The 18,378-nt window shown below is 35.2% G+C and overlaps 1 protein-coding gene across 1 annotated transcript in view; it reads right to left on the bottom strand.

Annotated features, from left to right (window-relative positions):
- Positions 1 to 11,110: 11,110 nt before the first annotated feature.
- Positions 11,111 to 18,378, bottom strand: part of LOC111530448 (septin-7-like) — a 44,124-nt gene continuing 36,856 nt past the window's right edge. The window contains 3 exon segments of the mRNA XM_026446726.1: positions 11,111 to 11,235; positions 12,518 to 12,614; positions 15,309 to 15,426. Coding sequence (XP_026302511.1) covers positions 11,111 to 11,235; positions 12,518 to 12,614; positions 15,309 to 15,426 — 340 coding nt within the window.

The following is an 18,378-nucleotide window of genomic DNA, read 5'->3' as shown; positions in this document are numbered from 1 at the left end:
CAAGGTTATTTATAGATTCAATGCCATCCCCATCAAGCTACCAATGAGTTTCTTCACAGAATTGGAAAAAACGGCTTTAAAGTTCATATGGAACCCAAAAAGAGCCCGCATTGCCAAGACAATCCTAGGTCAAAAGGACAAAGCTGGAGGCGTCACGCTATCTGACTTCAAACTATACTACAAGGCTACAGTAACCAAAACAGCATGGTACTGGTACCAAAACAGACATATAGACCAATGGAACAGAGCAGAGTCCTCAGAAATAATACCACACATCTACAGCCATCTGATCTTTGACAAACCTGAAACAGGAAATGGGGAAAGGATTCCCTATTTAATAAATGGTGCTGGGAAAATTGGCTAGCCATAAGTAGAAAGCTGAAACTGGATCCTTTCCTTACTCCCTATATGAAGATTAATTCAAGAGGGATTAGAGACTTAAATGTTAGACCTAATACCATAAAAACCCTAGAAGAAAATCTAGGTAGTATCATTCAGGACATAGGCATGGGCAAGGACTTCATGTCTAAAACACCAAAAGCAATGGCAGCAAAAGCCAAAATTGACAAATGGGATCTAATTAAACTAAAGAGCTTCTGCACAGCAAAAGAAACTAACATCAGAGTGAACAGGCAACCTACAGAATGGGAGAAAATTTTTGCAATCTACTCATCTGACAAAGGGCTAATATCCAGAATCTACAAAGAACTCAAACAAACAAGAAAAAAACAAACAACCCCATCAGAAAGTGGGCAAAGGATATGAACAGACATTTCTCAAAAGAAGACATTCATACAGCCAACAGACACATGAAAAAATGCTCATCATCACTCGCCATCAGAGAAATGCAAATCAAAACCACAATGAGATACCATCTCACACCAGTTAGAATGGCAATCATTAAATAGTCAGGAAACAAAAGGTGTTGGAGAGGATGTGGAGTTATAGGAACACTTTTACACTGTTGGTGGGATTGTAAACTAGTTCAACCATTATGAAAAACAGTATGGCAATTCCTCAAGGAGATAGAACTAGATGTACCATATGACCCAGCCATCCCACTACTGGGTATATACCCAAAGGATTATAAATTATTCTACTACAAAGACACATGCACACGTATGTTTATTGCGGCACTATTCACAATAGCAAAGACTTGGAATCAACCCAAATGTCCCTCAGTGACAGACTGGATTAAGAAAATGTGGCACATATACACCATGGAATACTATGCAGCCATAAAAAAGAATGAGTTTGCGTCCTTTGTAGGGACACGGATGCAGCTGGAAACCATCATTCTTAGCAAACTATCACAAGAAGAGAAAACCAAACACCGCATGTTCTCACTCATAGGTGGGAACTGAACAATGAGATCACTTGGACTCAGGAAGGGGAACATCACACACTGGGGCCTATCATGGGGAGGGGGGTGGGGGGAAGGATTGCACTGGGGAGTTATACCTGATATAAATGATGAATTGATGGTTGCTGACGAGTTCATGTGTGCAGCGCACCAACATGGCACAAGTATACATATGTAACAAAGCTGCACGTTATGCACATGTACCCTAGAACTTAAAGTATAATAAAAAAAAAATTCACAAATCAATAAACGTAATCCAGCATATAAACAGAACCAAAGACAAGAACCACATGATTATCTCAATAGATGCAGAAAAGGCTTTTGACAAAATTCAACAGCACTTCACACTAAAAACGCTTAATAAATTCGGTATTGATGGAACGTTACCTCAAAATAATAAGAGCTATTTATGACAAACCCACAGCCAATATCGTACTGAATGGGCAAAAACTGGAAAAATTCCCTTTGAAAACTGGCACAAGACAGGGATGCCCTCTCTCACCACTCCTATTCAACATAGTGTTGGAAGTCCTGGCTAGGGCTATCAGGCAAGAGAAAGAAATCAAGGGTATTCAGTTAGGAAAAGAAGAAGCCAAAGTGTCCCTGTTTGCAGATGACATGATTGTATATTTAGAAAACCCCATCGTCTCAGCCCAAAATCTCCTTAAGCTGATAAGCAACTTCAGCAAAGTCTCAGGATACAAAATTAATGTGCAAATATCACAAGCATTCTTATACACCAGTAACAGACAAACAGAGAGCCAAATCAGGAATGAACTTCCATTCACAATTGCTTCAAAGAGAATAAAATACCTAGGACTCTAACTTACAAGTGATGTAAAGGACCTCTTCAAGGACAACTACAAACCACTGCTCAGTGAAATAAAAGAGGACACTAACAAATGGAAGAACATACCATGCTCATGGATAGGAAGAATCAATATCGTGAAAATGGCCATACTGCCCAAGGTTATTTATAGATTCAATGCCATCCCCATCAAGCTACCAATGAGTTTCTTCACAGAATTGGAAAAAACGGCTTCAAAGTTCATATGGAACCAAAAAAGAGCCCACATTGCCAAGACATTCCTAAGTCAAAAGGACAAAGCTGGAGGCATCACACTACCTGACTTCAAACTATACTACAAGGCTACAGTAACCAAAAAAGCATGGCACTGGTACCAAAACAGAGATATAGACCAATGGAACAGAACAGAGTCCTCAGAAATAATACCACACATCTACAGCCATCTGATCTTTGACAAACCTGAGAGAAACAAGAAATGGGGAAAGGATTCCCTATTTAATAAATGGTGCTGAGAAAATTGGCTAGCCGTAAGTAGAAAGCTGAAACTGGATCCTTTCCTTACTCCTTATACGAAGATTAATTCAAGATGGATTAGAGACTTAAATGTTAGACCTAATACCATAAAAACCCTAGAAGAAAACCTAGGGAATACCATTCAGGACATAGGCATGGGCAAGGACTTCATGTCTAAAACACCAAAAGCAACAGCAGCAAAAGCCAAAATCGACAAATGGGATCTAATTAAACTAAAGAGCTTCTGCACAGCAAAAGAAACTACCATCAGAGTGAACAGGCAACCTACAGAATGGGAGAAAATTTTTGCAATCTACTCATCTAACAAAGGGCTAATCTCCAGAACCTACAAAGAATTCAATGAAATTTACAAGAAAAAAACAAACAACCCCATCAAAAAGTGGGGAAAGGATATGAACAGACATTTCTCAAAAGAAGACATTCATACAGCCAACAGACACATGAAAAAATGCTCATCATCACTGGCCATCAGAGAAACGCAAATCAAAACCACAATGAGATACCATCTCACACCAGGTAGAATGACAATCATTAAAAAGTCAGGAAACAACAGTTGCTGGAGAGGATGTGGAGAAATAGGAACACTTTTACACTGTTGGTGTGATTGTAAACTAGTTCAACCATTATGGAAAACAGTATGGCGATTCCTCAAGGATCTAGAACTAGATGTACCATATGACCCAGCCATCCCACTACTGGGTATATACCCAAAGATTATAAATTATTCTACTACAAAGACACATGCACACGTATGTTTATTGCGGCACTATTCACAATAGCAAAGTCTTGGAATCAACCCAAATGTCCATCAGTGACAGACTGGATTAAGAAAATGTGGCACATATACACCATGGAATATTATGCAGCCATAAAAAAGGATGAGTTTGTGTCCTTTGTAGGGACATGGATGCAGCTGGAAACCATCATTCTTAGCAAACTATCACAAGAAGAGAAAACCAAACACCACATGTTCTCACTCATAGGTGGGAACTGAACAATGACATCACTTGGATTCGGGAAGGGGAACATCATACATCGGGGCCTATCATGGGGAGGGGGGAGGGGGAGGGATTGCATTGGGAGTTATACCTGATATAAATGATGAATTGATGGGTGCTGATGAGTTGATGGGTGCAGCACACCAACACGGCACAAGTATACATATGTAACAAACCTGCACATTATGCACATGTACCCTAGAACTTGTATAACAAAAAGTATAAAAAGTATTAAAAAAAGTATAAAAAAAAAAAAAAAAACCTTTAACCTGTGTCAGTCCTAAAGGTCAACAAGGTCAAGTGTTTTTTTTTTATATTGTTCCTATCAATATTAATCTTTGGGGACGGGATCTTTTACAACAATTTGGTGCTTTTTAAAGCATTCCTCATATTTCTTCAGCTGCCAAAAATATGATGTTCAAAATGGGCTACAATCCTTTAAACTCATAGCCACTGTTCACCAGCCTCAAGCTGTGCAATTAAAGTGGAAAACTACCACTCCTGTTTGGGTGGAACAGTGGCCATTATCTAAAGAAAAACTTGGAATTTTAAAAGAGTTAGTCAAAGAACAATTGGCCGAGGGGAATACAGAGCCAAGCACTTCTGCATGGAATTCCCCTGTCTTTGTCATGTAAAAAAAAAAAAAAAAAAAGTAAAAAATGGCATTTATTAACTGATCTTAAAACTATAAATGTTTACATTCAACCTATGAGGAGTTTACAGCCTGGTCTTCCTAATCCCAGCCTTATCCCACAAAGTTAAAAATTAATGATCATAGATCTCAAAGATTGTTTTTCTCTATTCCATTACAACCTCAAAATTATAAAAAGTTTGCCTTTACTATTCCTAAATATAATGATGGACAGCCCACTCAAAAATATCAGTGGAAGGTTCTTCCTCAGGATATGCCTAATAGCCCTACTTTATGTCAAAAATTCATACGTAAAACTTTAAATCCTGTAAAAAATCAGTTTCCAACTGTGTTAATTTATCATTATATGGATGATATTTTATTGGCTACCCCTAAGATAATCCTCCAAAATCAAGTTTTTGAGGTTTTACAACAACAGTTAATTCATTATAATTTACAAATATCTCCTAAAAAGGTACAAACTCAGTTCCCCATTCAATGTTTGGGGTATCTATTGCTAAAAAACAAATCCGCCCACAAAAAGTTCAAATTAGGAGAGATCAACTTGTGACCCTTAATAATTTTCAAAAATTTTGGGGGGATATTAATTGGCTTTGTCCCATCTTAGGTATTCCTGTTTATAAATTACAACATTTGTTTGCTACCTTAAAAGGGGATTCGGATTTAAACAGTTCTCGACAATTATCACCTACTACAAAAAAAAAAAAATTGTCTTTTGTTAAAAATAAAATTAGTAAAACTCACCTTAATTATATTATACCCGATCTTCCACTCTCTTTATGTCTTTTTCATAATCCTCATTCACCAACAGCCATCTTACATCAAAATAATAACATTCTAAAGTGACTATTTTTGGCTAATAAAGCCATTAAAAAATTTACCCTTATATTAATAAATTGGTGAAATTAATTATTAAAGGGCAACATAAAACTCATCAATTGCTTAAAATTAACCCTGTAAAAATTATTACCTGATTATCTAATCAATACATTAAATCTCTACTAAAAACTCATAAAAGGTAACAAGTGACTTGCACTAAGTATACTGGTTCCTTTTCTCAACCCTATCCCAGTCATAGGTTATTTACTTTTCTACAACAATATTCTTTCCTGTCCTATAATCCTATTTCTTATACTCCAGTTAAAGGTCCCACCTTTTTTACTCATACTTCTAACAATAAAAAAGCTAGATACTGGACATCAAATAATTCAAAAATTTCTCACTATCCATTTAAATCTATACAACAGGAAAAACTTTTTACCATTCTTATGGTACTACAAGATTGGCCTCAAACCCCTTGTAATATAGTTAGTGATTCCCAATATACTGTATATGTAACTAAGTATATTTTCAAACTTCTTTACCATTACTCCCAAAAACCCCTTTGCAAAAATTATTTTCCTTATTGTTTTTGTCTCTTCCTTCCCATAAAACCCCCCTTTTTATCACTCATATTTGTTCACATTCAGCTTTACCGGGACCTTTAACTTTTGGTAATAGCCAAATTGATTCTTTACTTGTTGGCAATGTCCAACAGGCTCAAAATAAACATCAATTACATCATACTAACAGTTTAGAAGTACAACGGCGATTTTCTATAACGCGCCGTCAAGCCCAAACTATTGTCAAAGCCTGTCCATCTTGTGCTCCTATTATTACACCCTTTTTAAGTCCGGGTATAAATCCCCAAGACACTCAACAAAATCATATTTGACAAATAAATATAACTTATATTTCTTCTTTTGGTTGTTTAAAATATGTTCATCATATAATTAATACTTGGTCACACTTCCAATGGGCTACACCATTACCCTCTAAAAAAGCTAATTCTATTATTACTCATTTACTTACTTACTTTACAGTTATAGGAGTTCCTAATAAATTAAAAACTGACAATAATCCTACTTGTTACTCTCACAAATTGGCTGCCTTCCTCTCTTCATACCACATTCGTCATTCCACTGGTATTCCATTTAACAGTCAAGGTCAATTATTTAAAAAGCTAATACTACCTTAAAATTACAACTTTTAAAACAAACAGGGGGAAATAGACAAGACTCCCCAAAACATCAAATTCTGAAAGCTCTTTTTACTTTAAATTTTCTTAACTATTGGCGCCAATTATAGCAATCTGCAACAGTGAAACATTTTCAACAACCACTAGAAAAGCCACAAGCTAGCAATTTGTGGGTGAACTATCCTTCATTACAAGGCCAATATTTAAAAGGAAAAGTTTTACAATGGGGTCGAGGTTATGCTCTCGTTCGTACGGGTGCCAGAGACGAGTGGTTCCCATCCCGACGGTTAAAGCAGTGCCATGGTGAAGAGGAGCCAGCCAGAGGACTTCCTGGCAGCATTTCAAAAATTAAATCTGAGTACTCAGAAAACCTTCATATTCAAAACTCAACCAGCGGAGCCCCCGACATGGGGTCAGCTGAAAAAGCTTACTCAAAAAGCTGAAGGGGTTGTTCAACAAGTTGGACAGCCCAAAACCTCACTGACCTTATTTCTGGCTATGCTAGCTGTAGTGAATTGCCAAATAACAGCTGGAGAATTCACATATTGGGCTTATATTCCCTTTCCACTCTTGTATCAAGGTGTGGCCTGGGGAGACAAAAAATTTTAGTATTTACTAATGATACTGCTTGGATGCCATCACCTTTTTAAAATCAGGATCCTGAGTTAGACACGGGTATAATAAACAGTTCATATCAATTTGGGGTGAAAGGGTTACCTATATGTCTTGGGAACAGTCCACATTGTTTACATACTTCTCATGAGGCTTGGGCTGTACGCTATAATCATATTAACATTGCTGCCTTTACTATAATTGTTGTTACTCAGAGTTTTAAATATAATCATACTACTCTGCTTAACAAAACTTTGCCTACTACATTATCCTTATGTCCTAGTCCTGACGTGTCTGGAGATGTTTCCCAGTTAAAGTGGACTAGATGTAAAAGTAGACCACGATTATTATTAGAGGTAAAAGGTAGAAATTACAGATACCTTGTCACTGACTGAAGTGTGCATGGAGATTTTCAGACTAAGTTTAGCCACATTAGCCTACAATGACATAAAAATAATCACAGCATTTATGCTGATGGTAATGAAACTATTATTTGGCATGATGGTGGCTTGTCGCCCCCTATGCCACATTTGGCCAACACCTCACAAGTACAAAGTCATATATAAAAGTTACTAGCTACTGGCAAACCAATGTCTACTTTTATGGGAAACATGTCTTTAAATACCACTAATCTTTCTAATCCTTTCCATATATCTTTACATCGAAACAGATCTAGATATGTCATTGCTTGTGTTAAAAAACCTTACTTGTTAGCAAGAATCTTTAAATGGGATAATAATACAGGAGTAGTTAACTGTATGGGCAATTGTACATTTTTAAGCTGTACAAATACTACTTGGTGACATAATAATTGGAATGAGACTTACTCCAATATATATATTTTAAGAGCTAGAAAAAAAAACAAACCTGGTTACCTGTAAACTTGACATGCACCTGGAGTAAATCTACTGGGGTTACTCAAATTTACAAAGTAATACAAGATCTTGTCCACCGCAGCCGAAGAGCGGTTGGGATTGTCATAACAGCAGTAGTGGGACTTGTGGCCATTGCTTCCACCGCCGCTGTTGCTGGACTGGCGTTACATCAGAGTATCCAAAATCCAGAGTTCGTGCAACAATGGCATGAACAATCTCACTTGTTGTGGCAACAACAACGAGACATCGATGCTCATTTGACTAAATGAGTAGATAACTTAGAACAAGTGGTTTCTTGGATAGGGGATCAACTGACAGTGTTAAATACTTGAGCCTTGTTAAAATGTGACTGGAACACTACTCAATTTTGTATTACCCCAGTTCCTTTTAACAGCACTGTACATAATTGGACAGAGATAAAAAGGCTTTTAATTGGCCATAATAATCTTTCCCTGGAAATACAAGAACACACAATATTTCTGAAACGTTTCATAATCAGTTACCATTGCTGACCAGCGCAGATTTAATGACTGGTATTGCGCAAAGCTTAAAATCTTTAAACCCTATGAGTCCTGTAAAGACTTTACTGACTTCTGTTTCTAGTAATGTATTGATCGTTGTTTTTGCCTTTGTCATTTTCACAGTCTGCTGGAAATGGTGCCAAAGGGCAAACACCGAGTCCCAGCGAGCCCAACATGTGATGATGGTTTTAAAAGAAATTCAAACCTGTAAATAAGAAGGGAGATGTAGAGGACTGCGTGCTCACAAACGAGACGCTCCCGATAAGCCCTGCTCTTGCAGACAAAGCAGGACAGTCCTTCTCTGCAAACAAGAAGGATAAAGGAGCCAGCTGTAAACAGTGGGCTCTGGGAACTGGTCAATGTTTACTGATCTTGGGAGTCAAGGAAAGGTCAGAGAAGCAACACATGCCCCACGACTTGGTAACATTCCACAAACGGCTGTATAAGATAAAGCAGAGTGTGCTGTTCGGCACAGCCGCCATGTATGTCTTGTCCTGTGTTGTCTTGTGTGTTCATTCCTTTGTTTAAGAAACATGCGGACCCCGACAAATGCAATATATGAATACAGCTAAATGCAGAATGGTGACTTTTTTTCTCTTCAAGAGGCCATGATTCCCATTTCTAGTAAAATAAAGAGACTGCATATAGGTAGAAACAGGTCGGTTATTAGCTTCACAATTTTGCTTAGAAATGATCTATAAATGCATTTTCCCCCTGCTACTTACCATAAAGTATAAAAAGGGAGTTAAAGGAAAGTTTCCCTGTTGGTTCCTACCACATGAAAGATGCTATATTCTATTTTAGCAGGGTCAATATATGGAAAATATCTAAATTAAATGTTATTACAAAAATGAAGCAGTAATGAGATTCTGGCTAAACAGGGCACTAAATGAGAATAATATATATTTAAAGAATCCAAAATAAACAAACAAAAAGAGGTTGTTATAAAAAAGCTCTAGATGCACTGTAAGCACATAGTTTTTTCCCATGTGTATTTTTAAACAATGGAAGTGTCAAAAAATAGGGTCAACTGTGTCAGACTAAATTACATTATTGTATATGCTGCATTGAATGGAACCTCTGTATTATAATCATCATAGAGAAGCACAGTTTGCATCATATTATGGCAGCTTATCCTCAATGAAAATCTTCCAGAGTCCTTTTATTTTGGAATCTCATATAAACTATCAAACCACCAGGCCATGATTGTACAACAGTAAAATGTTCTCTTGCATTAAACTGACGGTACCTGCTTAATTAAAAAAAAAAAAAAGAAAGAAAATGTAGGAAAGGTACTTAGAGCTGTTAGTTTTTAAGTACACAACACCCTAGACAATTCAAGGCATCTTAATCTCCATCAAGAAGAACAACAGCAAAAATAATTTTTGTCATGCTGTTAAATCCATCATTATGGATAAAACTGGTGCAAACTGGTCAAACGGATCCAACAAACACTGATATACAAGCTGGCATATTAGCAACTAATACATAACTGGTGGTCAATAGAGAGTTTAAAAGATCTTCCCTTTCTTCTTGTTCTTTTCCAAGGTTGTAAATGATGAAAGGAAAATAATCAAGATGAGTAACCATTTTATAAACATGACAGACAACATGATAACAATAGCTAACCCAATTACAACAACGTTGGGATTTTCAGATACTACTTTTTCATCTAAAAAAAATCAAAAGATTTAGAAGTAAACAACAAAGACAATGTTAATCTATAATAGTATTTTCTTAGACAATCACATATTTGACAAAATTCCAGGATAAGCAGTAAAAAATATGGCAAAACCCCATTTTAATATACAAGAACAATTCTTCCCAAATAAAACCGCACAAACTGAAAAATATCAACTGGCATCAAACAGTGTGTTCTTTTCTCCTGCTGTCATTTGCATTCTGCAGTGCAACTGCTTCTACAAATCTATTTTCCTCTTCTTTGGGGAAAATGTTAACAGTCGGCTAGTGTAGTAGAACAAATGTCAAATCTGAAAATGTTTAGTAGTGAGGATAAATTATAGAATCCTTATAGGAATGCCACTTTTCAGTTTTAAATGAAACTATGAAGGAAAAGAAAACCAAGGCACGAATATTATTGATTTTTATACACATTAAGAGAAAGTAACTGATTAGCTGTATTGGAAATTAAATATCTAATATTTTGTCTTAAGAATTTTATCATAAAAACATAATTCAACACAATTAAAATGTACCCTAAATATGTAATAGATTTTGAAGCAAAGTTCCCTTTGTGTGCCAAAAATAGAAAACAACCCTTTTGTCAAACAATTTGGGGGAGAAGGTAAGAAATCCAATTATGGTGAGTTAACTGGGGAGAATGTTATGAAGTTGCTAAATCATAATTATGAAGATTAAGTCATGGAAAATGTACTGAAAAAGTATTGCTAATGGATACAGACTATATCCATCCATATAAAAATATTTATCCATGAAAACCATTGTGTTTGGAATGCATGATAATGGGGGATGACTTTTTAAATGTTATTCTAATGTTTTTTAAATAAGTAGGAAAACAATTCTTTAAAACGTTAATAAACACATTTCTTAGTAATCTGCTATTAGTTACCTCGAAGAGTTCTGTTGTTCTAAAATACATTGTTGAGCTTCCCAGTTTCCTTTCTCATCCTCAAAGTGATGATATTTTTCCTCTAATTCTTTGTGCTGTGCTTCCAAATTATTTTTCAGTTGCTCATGGTGCCGCTGGAGCTAAATGACAGCACAATATATATCCCAAGGATACTGTCTTCCTCTGACGCTTTTGTCATTAATTTCAATGATAATATTACTACCCACTACAGCAAGAGGTAAACGGTCCCATAAAACAAAGTATTCTTGTTCAAATACATCTCTGTAGTCCTCACAGACTCAGGAATAAAAGTTCCCTTACTCAACAGATAAGCCAAAAAAAAAATTACTTTTGATAGTTTCTGCATTAGTTTTTATAGGCCATTTAACAAATATTTAGTAAACTGCCAACACCACCAAGGTACACAATAGATAAAATTAAATTTTCTCTTTAAAGTTAGGAATATTCAAGCACATACTGGTCAAATTATTTACTAAAAATCACTACAGAAAGTTGTCCCATACTTCGCAGGGAAAAAAGGTAAAAAATATATTAGCATTTGAGGAAAGAAAAGGAGGCTAGTGACTAGCCTGCCTACTTGATCACGAACCAACTGTAACAGTACCTAAAGCAGGGAATAGTATATTTGCTAAGCTCTAACTTTGGAACTTCAAATCCAGGTGACTGGATTTGTATTCATCCATGCATAGCCTTTCACAATTCTATGGCTCCTGGAAATATCTAACCAGGTATTTTATACAACTGCAGAAATTCTTCACTGGTGAGGTATAAGCATTTCATTATTCCAAGATATTTGTCTACACAATGCCATTGTTCCATATACCATTTTTAGGGCCAAAGTACTTAGAAAACCATGATAAATTAAAATATAGAAAATTATGTTGATGTGACTTTTTGGTTGGTTTTTATTATTTTTAATTGAAACATAATTGCACATATTTCTGGGGTACAGTATGCTATTCTGATACCTGTAAACAAATATGTAATGAACAAATTAGGGTAATTAGCACATTTGTCAACTCACACTTATTTTTGTGTATTGAGAACATTCACAATCCTCTCTTCTAGCTATTTGAATATAGACCAAATTATTGTTAACTACAGCCACCCTACAATGCTACAGAATGCTAGAACTTATTCTTCCTATCCAACTGTAATTTTGGTTGGCTTTTATAAAGACAAAAGAAATACATTTTTGTCTGGCAATTAAATCATAACAGAATGAATTATCTCCTTTCTCATCACTTGTTTTTTAAGAGGGAAAAAAATTACATAATATGAAAACCAGTTAATTAAAAATAATTTGAAATAAAGATTGTGTTATTCACCTCGGTAGCTTATACAATTCTTTATTATATATACTAGCTAATCTTCAAAGTTAACTATAAAGTTGAATTCAATATTAAATCTCCCTAGGCATTTTGTAAGTCAACTACTTAAAACACTGATACTTTTTATCTTTCCTGTGGATGTGGTAGCATGTTTTTAGGGCCTCAGATTACTTTAGTGTATGTACAGGGATGAACCTACCTTTATCTTTTTAGCACGTTTATTTTCTTCTTCATCATCTGTTTCTGGAAATTTATATATTTTAATTTTATGTTCGTGGATTTCTTTTATTATCTAAAATGGAAGAAGTAGTCAGCAAAAGAGCACCATACATTATTAATACATTAGTCTCATGTTTATTACATGCTTCTTAGATTCCTATATGGCTCCTTGTTTCCAGATCCTTTACTGTTTTTTAACGATGCGAAGTTTTAATCTAAAATCAAATTACTCTGCTGTTCTTTTTTTTAAACTGTAAAGTGGATATATAAACACCAAATCCAATTACTTCAGACGTGTTAAAGTCATATAGCTATCATACCAAAAGAGTTCCAAAACAGATGTAAAACTCCAGAAAGGGATTTCTCTGATTGACTTCCACAATAATGACAGTAGGTCATTTCTTTACAATGACTGAGATTCTTCCTTTAGATATAAATCCCCAAGTATCTTATTTAGTTGAATAAACAGGGCTACACTCACCTAAAATTTTTAGTAGAATCTGGCAAAAGTAAAGTAAAACTAAGTATAGCACTGCTCCCTGCACATTCATCAGAAAAATCCTTTCAAGTACATGTGCATACACACAAACTGAGGAGCAACAGGCATAAGATTAGGAAAGGACACAGGGAGAAAACACATCCTAGAAATCAAGAATTAATAAGGAGGATGGAGAAAACTAAAGAAGACAACTTATTAATAACACCAGAAATGACCTAGTTCATAAAATTGTCATGTCCAAAATCACTCCAAATTCTAAACAGAATATAGACATCCAAATACTTTTCAATTACCTATCCTTCTTTGAGACCATAACAAACCAATGGCTAACATACCTAAAACTAGCTTCCTTGCCTATACTTATATTTTGGTGCAATTTTCATGGCAAAGCTTCCCAGCAGCTATAAAAGCACCCTGAACAAATTGTGTTACATGGTTATTATACTAGATAGAAGTAAACAGAAATAAAGTTGTCACTGAAAAAAAATAGGATCACACATCTTTTACAATTAGGGTATGTACCTACATATATATTTTTTAAAAAAGAATAAACAAGGCAACAAATACGTAATGAAGAGAAAAATGAGTAATAGTAGCCAGCTCTAAAAGCAGTGGTTTTAGTCAGAGGTTGTATATTAAAATGACCTGAGTACAACCACCAGAATGTCACCAATTTGAAAGAAGAGGTCACTTCATATTCATCTTTTTTCCCTTTAAGTTAGAAGTAAAAATCCAAATCAAAATACATAATAAAAGAAGATAAATGTATTATATGATAGTATTTGACACTTAGAAATAGCACACTAAAAAATAAAAATGGGAATGGGTAAGTATAAAACAGAAAATACTAGATACAGTAAAAACAATGTACTAAAACATTCTGGAAATTTATATGAATTTAGCACAACTTCAAAGCAAATTTTATTTATTTTTTTTTTATTATACTTTAAGTTCTAGGGTACATGTGCATAACGTGCAGGTTACAAAGCAAATTTTAACAGGCTTTTTATGAAAGGTTTCAAGGTATTCTGAAATGAAATGCATATTGAAAAAAGTGAAAAACAAAATATTTTGTTACAACAGGACTATATGGACAATAGAGTTATTTACAATTTATTTTTAAATATTATACAAAGTTGTTGTGGTTTAAACAATATACTACTGGCCAAAAATAAAGACTACTGGAATAGAGAAAGGTTCCACAATTGACCCTACTTTTCATAAAATGTAATATGTAAGGAACCAAACACAATTAAATTAGAAATACGTGTGACTGTGTAACTCACTATTATTGAGACAACTAGACATGAGTCTAGAAAAACAGTTTAGTGGTCTTCCAGCTACCTCAGTTATACAGCATGAGACTCTTAATCTTAGGATCATGGGTTTGAACTTAAACTATAAATATATAACTTAAACTACAGTTATAACTTTAGTTATAACTTAAACTATACATATCTAATATATTTATATTAATATAACTATAAATATTTAAGTTACAACTTAAACTATAAATGTCCCATAAAGTGCACGAAAAAAAATTAGGACATAAGCAGCAAAAGAGAAAATAGAAAAAATATTGTGAAAATGAGAGAGAACTAAATACCCGGAATAAGAAGAACCCATATCAATAAATATGGGCAATACCAAGTACTACTGGTCAAAAAGACAAAGGATTTGAACAAAAAGGATTACAAAAAGGGGCGAAAAAACTTTGTTTTTAAAATGTTCAGCCTTTCTGGAAAATAAAAGGAAAAGATAAAGAATGATTAGGTACCACTGCATTCCAAAAAAGTTTTCAAAATAAAATAACAAACCATGCTGGCAAAGTCACAGTGAAACAGATGTACGCCTTATAAAATGAATTTGTTTTATTGGGAAAGCACCATGACAAAACGGGGAGTGGGGAGATAAAGGCCCATAAAAACAATCACAGCCTTTAAAAGAATAATCCTCTTCCTGGGAATTCATTCTAAGGAAATAATTCTAAAGAGTATGGGGAGAAATTGCCTGTGTGGGGGTGTTATTAAAGAACACTTAAAACAGCCATATTTAAAAACTGACAAAGGATAAGGATACTATGATAATGAGTAAGAGCTTTGAGGTGAAAACTAAGGCAGGAGATTCGAGAGTTATTTTTAATACAGTATAAATGACAATACAGTAAAGCAGTAAGAGGAATGGATTGTAACACATTATACTAAAAATAGTAAAAACTGCAAATTGTGAGAATGGTATAAGAAACCTGAGTTAATACATCCTGCTCACCTGTTTTGTAAACTGTTGGCATTCCTCTGGTGTGAGTGTGTCTGCTTTGGCATTAAATGGAATGATACTCACTTTTTCATGCAAGTGCTTCATAAACTCAATATCCAATGGTTTAAGTCTGAAATACACAGTATTTAATATGACTGAATTGATCAGTTTGAGAGAACAAGAGTCTTCACATCCCCAATGCTAAGTTAACACATCCTACTTTACTTACTTATCAGAAACACTGTGAAGATGTATTAGGCCAGCAAAAGTTAGGTAGAACAGGACTTCAAGAAGCATTGGAGTGGCTAAGGCTTTCACTCCTGCCCTTGAACCCTGGTCACAGGTTTTTTGCCCTAAAGAGGAATTGGAGAAACCAGAAAGGCTCCTGATAGAATTTCCTAGAATTATCTCTATATTTATTACTCAAAATTTACAAGGCTTTAAAATTTTATTTATTTATTTATTTATTTATTTATTTATTTAATGTTTTAAAGACAGGGTCTCTCTCTGTTGCCCCAGCTGGAGTACAGTGTTGTAATCTCAGCTCATTGCAACCCACCTCCCAGGCTCAGGAGAACCTCCCACCTCAGTCTCCTGAGTACCTGGGACTACAGGTGTGCACCACCATGCCTGCCTAATATTTGTACTTTTTTTTTTGTAGATACGAGGTCTCGCCAGGTTGCCCAGGCTGGAAGATTTATTTTTAATGAAAAATGGTAGTCCTCTTTCAACTCCACATTCAGTTCTTGCTACCAACTATCTTCCTCTGACAAGATGCTCACAAGATAATCTTCTTCAACATCCCTTTTATTCATTACAATCTGGCTGCTGTCTCATTTGCCTCTATACTTTTAAGAAGCTGACTAAATACTTCCACCATGGTGCTTATCCTTACTTATTCTCTCACAAGCTCTTTTTCCTTAGGATACTTTCCAGGATCCTCTTAGTAAGCTAGTCCCTTAAGAGGTACAGTCTTTAGAATCCCCTATCAGGCCTTCTCTTCTTACCCTACATTCAGTACAATGATCATGACTACAATAGATTTTAATTATCTTCAATTGGTCAATTGACTCTCAAATCTTCATACACAGCCCATATCTCACTGTTAAGTTCCAGATTTGTGTTTACCCAGTGGATATGCTACCTGGGTGTTCCATGGGCTCCTTAAAATCAAAAGCTTATCTGAACCCCATTTTCCCTGTTCTATGCTTCCTATCTCAGTGAATGGCACCACAGTCAATCCAATTACTTTATTTTATTAAATAAATTTAAATTTTTTTTAAATTTAAAAAAATTTTTTATTCCTCCCCTTCTCTAATCCTCCCTTCCTCTAATCCTCCCCTCCTCTCATTCATTTATTAGACTGCATAGAATTTCAGTCTATAGTGAGGAGGGTATCTGGAACGCTGTACATAAAATTCGGTGTCATATTCTTTTTTTTTTTCCTTGAGACAGACAGAGTTTTGCTTTTGTTGCCCAGGCTGGAGCACTGGTGCAATCTCAGCTCACCGCAACCTCCACCTCCCAGGTTCAAGCGATTATCCCGACTCAGCCTCCCTAGTAGCTGGAATTACAGGCATGTACCACCATGGCCAGCTAATTTTGTATTTTTAGTAGAGAAGGAGTTTTTCCATGTTGGTCAGGCTGGTCTTGAACTCTCGACCTCAGGTGATCCACCCACCTCAGCCTCCCAAAGTGCTGGTATTACAGGTGTGAGCCACTGTGTCCGGCCTCATATTTTTTTCACTTAATCCACAATATCATGTACAAATGGGCAAAACTTTGCTCCATTTCTAAAAATAGTTAAACTGAGAAATTATTGAAAGGTACATGTTTATGTATAAGATATAGCAATTTTAAACATCTTACCCCTTGTGACAAATAAGAAATGGCACAAAGCCACTATATATCATTTGAATATAAATTTTTTTTATTTTAAAAAAGCTTTCATTTCCCATGCAATTTTAAGAAATAAAATTTTCCCCAAGGGGATGGGAGGAATGTGATTTCATGAGAATTACTAAACTTGGAGAGAGTTCAGAAGATCTAAAATAATAATATTGGTTATAAGCTGACAAATTGTATTGACTTAACTGCAGGTTAAGATTTCACTCAGCTGGCTTTCAGGAAAAGACCCTGACAAGGTAAGCGAGAAATATTTAAAAACATAAATTCAAGAAGCTACACAAATACTCATGAAAAGTTATACAGTGTGTGGTATTTTTGAGATTACTTTTTTTGAGCCTTTTAAGTCAAAGAGTCAGTTTAGTGATTTAAATATGTAAATTGAGAACACCGTAAAATGATAGACTGGATTAAGAAAATGTGGCACATATACACCATGGAATACTATGCAGCCATAAAAAAGTATGAGTTCATGTCCTTTGTAAGGACATGGATGAAGTTGGAAACCATCATTCTGAGCAAACTATTGCAAGGACAGAAAACCAAACACTGCACGTTCTCACTCACAGGTGGGAACTGAACAATGAGAATAATTGGACACAGGGCTGGCAATATCACATATTGAGGCCTGTCATGGGGTGGGGGGATGGGCGAGGGATAGAATTAGGAGAAATACCTAATGTAAATGATGAGTTAATGTATGCAGCAACTCAACATGGCATATGTATATATATGTAACAAACCTGCACATTGTGAACATGTACCCTAGAACTTAAAGTATAATAATAATAACTGAAATTACCTCAACAAAAGGCAACACCAAGTAGTTACAAACATGTACTACCCAATCCTGACTGAAGGTGGGAGTCTTCAGTTATGCAATGGTCTAGGGCACAGCAAAAAAAATAAGAGTATTAGACATAAAAGAAGAAACATTTTTAACCCACTCCAATCTGACAGTGCAAAAATATAAGTATATAATTAAGGCTCCCTTATCCATCTAGAGTAATAATGGGCATTGACCCATCTATTAAAAAAAGAGAGAGAGAGAGAGCAAGAAGCCAAAAATAGAAGAGAAAGGTATACTTGAAGGAATTGGTTTTCACTACTGTTAATGTGAGTGTTAGATAACTTAATGCTATTTAGCCTGATGCTGCTACAATTCTTTTGGTGGGGA

This window comes from Piliocolobus tephrosceles, unplaced genomic scaffold, assembly GCF_002776525.5.
Source record: "Piliocolobus tephrosceles isolate RC106 unplaced genomic scaffold, ASM277652v3 unscaffolded_76, whole genome shotgun sequence".
Classification (NCBI taxonomy): Eukaryota; Metazoa; Chordata; class Mammalia; order Primates; family Cercopithecidae; genus Piliocolobus; species Piliocolobus tephrosceles.
The sequence above is the reverse complement of the archived record's forward strand: the minus strand, read 5'-3'. Positions and strand labels throughout refer to the sequence as shown.